This window comes from Orycteropus afer, unplaced genomic scaffold, assembly GCF_000298275.1.
Source record: "Orycteropus afer afer isolate SDZICR_OR568_19922 unplaced genomic scaffold, OryAfe1.0 scaffold00157, whole genome shotgun sequence".
In the NCBI taxonomy this organism is placed as follows: Eukaryota; Metazoa; Chordata; class Mammalia; order Tubulidentata; family Orycteropodidae; genus Orycteropus; species Orycteropus afer.
In genome coordinates, this window is record NW_006921744.1 from 625,338 (window position 1) to 636,075 (window position 10,738).

The 10,738-nt window shown below is 38.8% G+C and overlaps 1 protein-coding gene across 1 annotated transcript in view; it reads left to right on the plus strand.

The window, feature by feature from the left end:
* RCBTB1 (RCC1 and BTB domain containing protein 1) overlaps positions 1–10,738 on the plus strand; it is a 56,635-nt gene that overhangs the window by 22,125 nt on the left and 23,772 nt on the right. The window contains exons 8-10 of the mRNA XM_007946348.2: positions 2,393–2,519; positions 8,184–8,335; positions 9,556–9,686. Coding sequence (XP_007944539.1) covers positions 2,393–2,519; positions 8,184–8,335; positions 9,556–9,686 — 410 coding nt within the window. The remainder of the gene's footprint in view (positions 1–2,392; positions 2,520–8,183; positions 8,336–9,555; positions 9,687–10,738) is intronic.

Below are 10,738 nucleotides of genomic sequence, written 5' to 3' on the forward strand. Positions count from 1 at the left end.
GTTCTTGACAGCCAAAGTGTTTGGGTTTCTCAGCATTTGATATTGATGGGTTGGTATTGATAGGTCATCTCTCAATATATGTGGTGTTCTTTTGTGTCAGAAGGCACTCTGGTGGCACAGTGCCTAAGACGTTTGACTGCTAACCAGAAAGTTGGAGGTTCAAACCCACCAGCTACTCTGTGGAAGAAAGATGGGGAAATCTACTTCCATAAAGATTTCCCACCTCAGAAACCCAGCTATGGGTTGGAATTGACACAATGGCAGTGAGTTTTGTTTTGTTTTTTTGTGTGTGTCAGATGGCTAGAGTTGTCCCATCATCAAATGATCGGTCCATATGAGCATGGAGGCCCAGGCATGTTTAGGAAGAGTGGAGCTGCTCCTCAGCTTAAAGTGAAACAGGTCGAACATTTCCCTAAGATTCATTTTTACCAGGTTCTTTAATGATAATATGTCTCTGTGTCTGTGTGTCATAAATATTGTGACTAAAAAAATGTAGTTGCCGAGTGGGGGCTACACGATGTGGTTGTGATCACACATGTGTCCCTGAAGACGCATGTCTTCAGAATTCAGATGCCACCTGTCTGTAAGGGACTTTCTGAGGTTCCTATGAACTAAAATGGCATCCTTTTCAGAACAAATACCCTAACGTTTTTTGATGTAAAATCTGGAAAAATATGGTTACTGAGTATATCTCCTGGATAACTTTTTTCCCTTGTACCTATCAAGTCAGAAGTGTTTTTTGATTTTTTTTTCCCCCTCTCTCAGTTTATGACCTCAGCTGAGTGTTAGGAAGAAAATCATATGTTGAATTCACACTCCCGAAGAATATTTCTTCTCTAAAAGGAGGTACTATACTTGTTAGAAATACAGAGAGAGAAAGAGTTTAGTACAACTAAATATGGAAGTTGACACTGGTGAGAGCTGCTTTGGCATGGGTGGGTTAGCAATCAAGACTCCTGGACTCTTTCCCCAATTCTCCATCTTAGTCATTTCCTTCTTTTATTCATTGGTGGTCCAAGCTTCGGGGTCAGAGAAAGCCTGATTTTTGAGAGGTTTTCTGCCTCTCCTCCATAAGAGAGCTCTGGCTTGTGTGAGGGTTGGGCAAAGGCTGTAAGTTAAGGTAGTGGAGCTTGGGCAAATGGCATGTCCTTGGGAGATTTTGATAATAAAGCTCTTGGATAAGCTCACTTGTTAAGCTTACACCCAGATGTTAGCAGTTGCCCTTTTCTAAAAGCTACTTTGGTAACAGCAGGATATGGAGAGATACGAGACCTAGACTTGAACAGCTTAGTTCTTTGATTAAGCTGCCATTCTTATCTTGTGGGCAGTCAAAACCTATTTCCTGTGTCTGTAGCAACTTTGCTTAGTGTCCAATGAGGATTTCTGGAATTTTGAAAATTTCCCATATGCCATCTTCTGCTTATCTCCTTCTTTCATACATATAAAGCACAAGAAAGTATCCTATGAATTTGTACAAGTACCTTTTCTTTTCTGTGTAATAACCCAATTGTCCTTACATGTAATTATAACAGCATTCTTTTTATTAGCTAATGTGATCACCTGTTTTTCTAAAACTGTTCCTTTGAGCACACATTGTAACCAAGTAAATTTGCCCTGTTTTTAGATAGTATGTAAGAATTGTGTGTATGTTGACTTTTATGGTTAAGAGAGATGTTTAGATCCCAGATCCTTGCGAAAAAGGGTTTCTCTACTTAAGAGTGTGCCTGTTTAGCGTTACTACTTAAGTGATAAGTTTGTTTCTTCGGATTCTGAGTTGACTATACCGATTTTGAAACTGCCTCAAATCAGAACAAAGATGTTCTCTGTGTTTAGTCAAGGAAAATGTATTAATTCCTAGTCCTACAGGCAACCACTCAGATTTTGAGAGAGCAGTTATAGCATCATGGATTACATATAACTTTTCCTTTTTTTTTTTTTTTTTAAATACCCATGTCTAATGTCTAAGAGGAGCTCTGGTAGCATAATGGCTAAGACACTTGCCTGCTAACCAGACGGCTGGCAGTTCAAACCCACCAGCCACTCCTTGGAAGGAAGGTTGGGCAATCCTACTTCCATAGTGATACTGCCTCGGAAACCCAAGGAGGGGTCGCTATGAGTCGGGTTTGACTTGACGGCACATAACAACAACAACAACAATGTCTAAGTTAGTATTAAGATACTAAGCCTTTCCATATATTTTCATTGTAACTTTTTGATAATTTATAAACTCAAGGTACTGATCAATACTTTGATTTGTCGAATAAGGCATGGGCTCTCTTGGAAAAAAAATAATGGAATTATCCACCATGCCAACAGTTATCTTTTTGAAGTCTTTTAAATTTTCTTATGCTTTTTCAGTTTTCTGTGTTGATAGTGTGTTTGTTATCTGCAGAGCATGAAGACTTCTTAACTGTTGCAGAGTCACTGAAGCAAGAATTTGATAGTCCAGAAACTGCTGATCTGAAGTTTCAAATTGATGGAAAATATATTCATGTCCATAAAGCGGTTTTAAAAATTAGGTACTCCTGCTTTTATAACATTTTTTTCTTTTATGATTCATCTTCAAAACAATGATTTACTTTGTTTCTTGGCTTTGCACTGTTTCCTTTTCCCTACTCTCAAAGCTGTCACTAGAGTAGTCACGTATTTCAAGGAAATGTAATTAGGTCTTTTTTGTGTTGTATTTACATGTACAAATCCACTGTATGAGAAACTGATTTCTGAGTATTAGATTTTCTTAGGAGGCCCTGGATGACATAAATGGTTAAATGCTTGACTACCAGCCAAAAGGTTAGTGGTTAAAGTTAGCTCAATAATGTGCTTTATGTAATTCAGTTAATATTTCAAAGTTTTAAGAATATGCTGATCATATAAAATAAAAAATAAATGGATCATTTAAATTATTTTAATCATAGTCTAAGGTTTTGAACTCTTATTTCTGAATTTACTTTTCTTTCTTTTTTTTTTTTTTTTAGTTTATTGTGTTTTGGATGCAAATTTACAAAGCAAAGTTGTTTTACATTCAACAGTTCATGCATATTTGATTTCACACCCCAATGTCCATCCCCTAACAAACTCTTCTCCCCTCCAGTCCCTGTGATTACACTCTCCCTGGCCTTTCTTAACTATGCCTTCCTGTCTGTCCAGCTTTCCCTCTATGTGAATACTGGCCCTCTGGTGTCTCATGGCTGATTGATCTAAGGGATGCATCTCCCTAGAGTAGGTGGGTACATGTAGGTCTTCCTACTGTTGGATTGAGAGCCAATCCATGGAAGTGAGTCCATTTCTAGGCCCAAAGGGTAAGCCGGGGCCATAGTCTCAGGGGTTCCACAAACTCTATCCAACTAGTAATTCTGGTCATTTTTGTGTTTTTGAATTTTGTTCCTCATTTTTCTTCCCACACTATCCAGGATCTCCAGTTTTGATCCCTTTCTGAGTGTTTAGCATTGGTAGTCAGGCACCACCTAGTTCTTCTGGTCTCAGGGCCATGAAGGCTGAGGTCCTCATGGTCCGTTTTATCCTCAGACTAATTGTTTCTAGATGCCTTTGATTTTCTTCACTCTTCTTTGATTCAGATGAGAGGAGACAAATAGTTGCATCTTAGATGACTGCTCGAAAGCTTTTAAGACCCCAGTCACTACTCACCAAAGTAGGTTGTAGAATAAGATTTTTATGTAGTATGTTGTGCCAGTTGAGCATGATGTGCCCCAAAACTACAGTCCTGAGTTGGCACACCTGGTGATTCTCTCTCTCAAGGTGTTTGGTTATCTTTGGGAAGTTACTCCAACTCTGCCTTCTGTTGCCCTGTAATATGGCTAATTTTATAGCTGTGAATTTACTTTTATTGTGAAAGATGCATTTCTATGTAACATCTTTTAAAAAACAACTAAATTTAAAAAATGTACTCTGTATGGGAACCCAGGCCCCAACCCCCAAGTGGCAGGAAAAGCAGAGGGGAAGGGAAAGGAAAGCCAGGGTGTCCAAGACAGAGTGAGCAAGCGGCAGGGATCCAGGTAAGGGGAGGGTGGAGGGGTTTCGAGCAGCTAAAGGAGACAAACTTGTCTGTCAGTTAGTCGTACTGTGATGGCATGTTGCTGTGTGGCTTGAGGTTGTGCCAGCTTGGTTGCACGTGGTGCACTGGTTTTGGTGTGGCTTGAAGACTGAGACAGACTAGGAAGAAGGAAGAGGCCATCCACTACTCAAAAGAATTGGCCAGGGAAAACCTTATGAATAGCAGAGAAACACTGTCTGTTATAATACTAGGCAACTATATGAATAGCCCGGAAACACTGTCTGATACAGCCTAGGAGGACAAGCCACTTAGGTCAGAAGTCTCTCAAAATACGACTGGGAAAAATCAGGCATCATCAGAGTAGAACCAACCTTACTGATATGAATAAAGCAGGCTCTCAAGACATACATTTGCTGACGTGACATTCAAATTAAGGAGAAACAGCTGCAAACATCCATTAATAATCGGAACATGGAATGTACGAAGTATGAATCTAGGAAATTGGAAGTTGTCAAAAATGAAATGGGACACATAAAGATTGATACCCTAGGCATTAGTGAACTGAAGTGGACTGGTTTTGGACATTTTCAATCAGACAGCCATATATGGTCTCCTATGCCGGGAATGACAATTTGAAGAGGAATGGTGTGGCATTCATCATCACGAAGGATATTTCAAGATCTGTCCTAAAGTATAATGCTATCAGTGATAGGATAATATCCATACGTCTACAAGGAAGACCAGTTAATACGACTGTTACTCAAATTTATGCCCCAACCACCAAAGCCAAAGATGAGGAAATTGAAGATTTTTATCAACTTCTGCAGTCTGAAATTGACCAAACATGCAATCAAGATGTGTTACTTATCACAGGTGCCTGGAATGCAAAAGTTGGAAACAAAGAAGAATCACTAGTAGTTGGAAAATTGGGCCTTGGTGACAGAGATAACACTGGAGAGCGCATGATAGAATTTTGCAAGACCAACTTTCTCATTGCAAATACATTTTTTCAACAACACGAACAGCAGCAATACACAGGGACTTCACCAGATGGAATACACAGGAAGCAGATTGAATACATCTGTGGCAAGAGGCGATGGAAAAGCTCATATCTTCAGCCAAAACCAGGCCAGGAGCTGATTGTGGAACAGACCATCAACTGCTCATATGCAAGTTCAGCTTGAAGTTGAAGACAATTAAAACAAGTCCATGAAAGCCACAGTATGATCTTAAGTATATCCCTCCTGAATTTTAAGACCATCTAAAGAATAGATTTGATGCACTGAACACCAATGACCGAAAACCAGAAGAGTTGTGGGATGACATCAAGAACATCATCCATGAAGAAAGCAAGAGGTCATTAAAAATACGAGGAAAAAAGAAAAGACCAAAATGGATGACAGAAGAGACTCTGAAGCTTGTCTTTGAGCAGAGAGTAGCCAAAGCAAATGGGAGAACTGACAAGATAAAATAATTGAACAGATTTCAAAGAGCAGCTCGAGCAGACAAAGCCAACTACTATAATGAAATGTGCAAAGACTTGGAGCTACAAAACCAAAAGGGAAGAACACTCTCAGCATTTCTCAAGCTGAAAGAACTGAGGGAAAAATTTAAGCCTCGAGTTGCAATCTTGAAAGATTCTATGGAGAAAATATTGAATGGTGCAGGAAGCATCAAAAGAAGATGGAATGAATATACAGAGTCACTGTACCAAAAAGAACTGGTCAATCTTCAATTTCAGGAGGTGGCGTATGATCGAGAACCAATAGTATTGAAGGAAGAAGTTGAAGCTGCACTGAAGGAATTGCTGAACAACAAGGCTACAGGAATTGACAGAATAATGATTGAGATGTTTCAACAAACAGATGCCTCGCTGGAGTCACTCACTTGGTTATGCCAAGAGATTTGGAAGACAGCACCTGGCCAACTGACTGGAAGAGATCCATATTTATACCCATTCCAAAGAAAGGTGATCCCACAGAATGTGGAATTTATCGAACAATATCATTATTATTGGACGCAAGTAAAATCTTACTGAAGATAATTCAAAAGCGGTTGCAGCAGTATATTGAGAGAGAACTTCCAAATGTCCAAGCTCAGAAGAGGACATGGAACAAGGGATATCATTACAGATGTCAGATGGGTCTTGGATCAAAGCACAGAATACCACAAAGATGTTTACTTGTGTTTTATTGACTATGCAGAAGCATTTGATTGTGTGGATCATAACAAATTATGGATAACATTGAGAAGAATGGGAATTCTAGAACACTTAATTGTACTTGTGAGGAACCTGTACATAGACCAGGAGCCTGTCGTTCGAACAGAATAAGGGGATACTGCGTGGTTTACAATCAAGAAAGGAGTGCATCAGGGTTGTATCCTTTCACCATACTTATTCAATCTATTTGCTGGGCAAATAATCCGAGATTATATATTATAATATATATATTATATATAATTATATCTATAAAGAAGAATGTGGCATCAAGATTGGAGGGAGAATTGGTAACAACCTGCTATACACTGAAAACACAACTTTGCTTGCTGAAAGTGAGGATGACTTGAGGCATTTACTGATGAAGATTGAAGAATACAGTCTGCAGTATGGATTATACCTCAGTGTAAAGAAAACAAAAATCCTCACAACTGGGCCTATAAGCAGCATCACGGTAAATGGAGAAAAGATTGAAGTTGTCAAAGACTTGACATTGCTTAGTTCTACAATTGATGCCAGTGGAAGCAGCAGTCAGGACATCAGACGACATATAGCACTGGGCAAGTTGGCTGCAAAAGACCTCTTTCAAGTGCTGAGAAGCAAAAATGTCTCTTTGAGGACTAGGGTGTGCCTGACACAAGCTATGATATTTTCAATTGCCTCATATGCATGTGAGAGCTGGACAATGAATAAGGAAGACCAAAAAAGAATTGATGCTTTTGAGTTGTGGTGCTGGTGAGGAATGCTGAAAGTACCGTGGACTGCTAAAAGAACTGACAAATATTCCCTGGAGGAAATGCAGCCGGAAAGCTCCTTGGAAGTGAGAATGGCCAGACTTCATCTCACCTACTTTGGTCATGTTATCAGAAGGGACCATTCCCTAGAGAAGGATGTCATGCTTGGTAAGGTGGAGGGCCAACGAAAAAGGAGAAGGCCCTCAATGAGATGGATTGATATAGCGGCAGCTGTGTTCGGCTCAAATATAGCAGGGATCACAGAGCTGGTGCGGGACCGGCAGTGTTTCATTCTGCTGTGCAAAGGGTCACTATGAGTCAAAGACGACTCAACAGCACCTAACAACAACAACAACAACATGGGAACTATCAGATGGAAAATGTAGTACTGTTAAATGCTAGATCCCTTTAAGCTCTACGTGTAACTTTAATATTTAGTTGGCAGTGTCTTTCAAAAAAAGAAAGACAACCAAAGGAGGAAGAAGAGTCAGGAATAGGAAGAAATGGAATGTCTGGCTAACTGTCTCTGTGAACGCCTGCCTCCTTTGCCATGAGACCAGGAGAACTAGATGGTGCCCAGCTGTCATTACTGAACATTTTGATCAAAGAGTCTGTAGAAGAATCCTGATCAAAAGGGGAAAATGCAGAATGGAATTTGAGATTCTCATGGATTTCAGAGTTTCTGGAACAATTGAGGCTGGATAAAGCCCTGTGATAATCTTTAAGGGTTAAACCAAAAATATCCCCTGAAATCTTCAAACGAAACTGTAGTTCAGCTTTATTAGTAAAGAGTGTCTCTGCCTTGAGCATTGTGCTCTTTTAAAGAACTATGTCTATGGGATTAAAATGACAACAGCAACTCAGAAAGTAGATAGGAAGCCTAGGGCCAGTTAATGGGGGAGAAAAAATTCAGAAAGGTAGGTGAAAATAGTTACACAATTTGAGGAATATAATCATTGTCACTGAATTGTACATGTAGAAATTGCGGACTTTGTGTATGTTCTGTGTATATTTTCAACAGTAGGAAATGAAATTAATTTTAAAAAAATATGAAAGTATATGTAAAAGCCCTTGCACAAGGGATTTTCTTAGGATGTTAACTAAAGAGTCATGATCCTGGTTTGTGCAGGCCTAATTATAGTAGTTAAGGATGGATACCTCAAATATTTGTTTATCTGATATCACCAAATTGATCAGGAAACTTGTTTTTCGGCCTTAGGTGTGAGCACTTTCGATCCATGTTCCACTCATATTGGAATGAGGACTCAGAGGAGGTGATAGAAATAGACCAGTTTTCTTACCCCGTGTATCGTGCCTTTCTCCAGTACCTGTACACAGATGCAGTTGATCTGCCACCGGAAGATGCTATAGGTACCTCAGTAGCTGGCCAAGCCAGAAAGCCAAAAATGTATCTTCTTGTTTTCACAGTTGTACCAAAAAAGCCCAAATTCACTGCTCTTGAGTCGAATCCAACTCAAAGTGACCCCTCCTTTGGTTTCCAAGGCAGTATCTCTACGAAAGTAGATTGCCCAGTCTTCTTTCCAAGGAGTGGTTGGTGGGTTTGAACTGCCAGCCTTCTGGTTAAGTCAAATGCCTTAGGCACTATGCCAGTCAAATAGGTTCCAATTCATAGCAACCCTATATACAACAGAACAAAGTACTGCCCAGTCCTGTGCCATCCTCACAATTGTTGCTTTGTTTGAGTCCACTGTTGCAGCCACTGTGTCAGCCCATCTCACTGAGGGTCTTCCTCTTTTTTCCTGACCCTGTAGTTTATCAAGCATGATGTTCTTCTCCAGGGACTGGTCCCTCCTGATAACATGACCAAAGTAAATGAGATGAAGCTTTGGCATCCTCTCTCATAAGGAGAATTCTGGCTGTACTTCTTAGAAAACAGATTTATTCTTCTGGCAGTACATGGTATATTCAGTATTCTTCACCAGCACCACAATTCAGATACCTTGGGGTGTTTGTTTGTTTGTTTGTTTTCAGCTGCCTTATTCATTGACCAGCTTTTGCATGCACATGAAGTGATTGAAAATACCATGGTTTAGGTCAAGCACACCTTAGTCTTCAAAGTGACATCTGTCCAGTTCTTACAGTACTGAAATTTAAAAAGTTCTAGTTTTATTGGCTTTTATGTGGTATTTTAAAAAAGATTTAAAATAACTGTCTTCAAAGATAGCATTGTACAATTGTGATTAATAACATGGACACAGTTTATTTTTTACTGTGGACTTATTTTAATCTTTTAATACTGAATTTGCCAATTAGGATTTAACATACCGTTTTGGTGAGAAAAAAATTTTATTTTGAACTTGGAAACAGAAAGAGGGGGAAATACCATTCTTGGGTTTCTTCCTTTTACTCTAGAAGGAATTGTGTACAGTTTGTGTAGAAGTATGCTTTGGAGGTGGGGGAGGTAGGGAGTAGAAAAGAGAATGTATTTAATAAAATTATGAATTATTACTCAGTAAGAAATTTTTGCTGACTTAATCTATATAACTTCAGGAAAATGAAATATGTATGTTTAATAATTATGAACAATTACTGTAAACTTGATTAAAACTTTTCATACTTTTTACTTTTAGGTCTTTTGGATTTGGCAACATCTTATTGTGAAAACAGACTGAAAAAACTTTGTCAACACATTATCAAGCGAGGAATTACTGTGGAGAATGCCTTTTCATTATTCTCTGCTGCAGTCAGATATGATGCAGAGGTAACATAAAATAGTAAACATAAAACAAAAGCTGCCCTTAACTTGTGTTCTTGTCTCCACGCTCCACCCCCCCATATTTCTCTCCCTCTGAGACAGCTGGACATGATGAGTAACATCAGTTCTATTTAGGGAATCAATGAACTGACCAATCCTTAGAAAGTCAAGTCTGGCCGTATTTCTCTATTCTCTGCTCATAGTTTCAAAATGGTTGTTCTTTTACTTTCATTTTTAACTAAGAAGCTAAGTGACTGAGCTTTAAGAGCTGGCTTGCAGATTGAAATACAAGGTGTAACATTTTATTGGATACCAAATGGCATTATTTGTTAGGGCCAAGTATTTCTCAATGACAGCATGTGTACTTTTTACAAGACCCACTTTGCCGTTTCTCCCACTCTATGCCATAATAAGCCAAGGATGCCATAGAATTTATATCTCTGTATGCCCTGAAATTCTCTTATTGTCTAATTATAACTCCTGGTTATCCTGTATTAAGTACTTGCTGTAGATGCCTAGTTTTTTGGAGGGAGGCTGGATTGAGTTCTTAATCTAGGATTTGTGGATATCTAGAAGATTTATGAATGAATAGACTCCTGAGAGTATGAAATGTTGTATGTGTGTTTTCTTAAAGTTAAGAGCCAAAGCATTAGGCTATTAAATGCCTCATGATCAGGAACTGTGTTTTATTTATCCAGGAAAACACTAGTGCCTGGCACTTATTAGGCACTTGATGACAAATATTTATTGAACTGATTAAAGACAGTATCAAATAAAGTATGTATGAAGAATAATTAGTGCAGTAAAGGCTGGTATGCTTGATTTTACAAATCCAAAGAGAGGAATAACCTTGGAACTTAAAGGTATACAACTTAAATGGCATCGTACCCTATTCTTAATAGGTATTTTGCCATCATTTGTCAAGGCAGAATATGTGGTATCAGGTAATTTTTTTTTTTTTGATAGGATTTGGGTGAAGATTTACAGAGTAAATTCACTTTTCATACAGCAGTTCACATATACTTTGTCTCATGTCATTGACCAAAAATTACAATGCA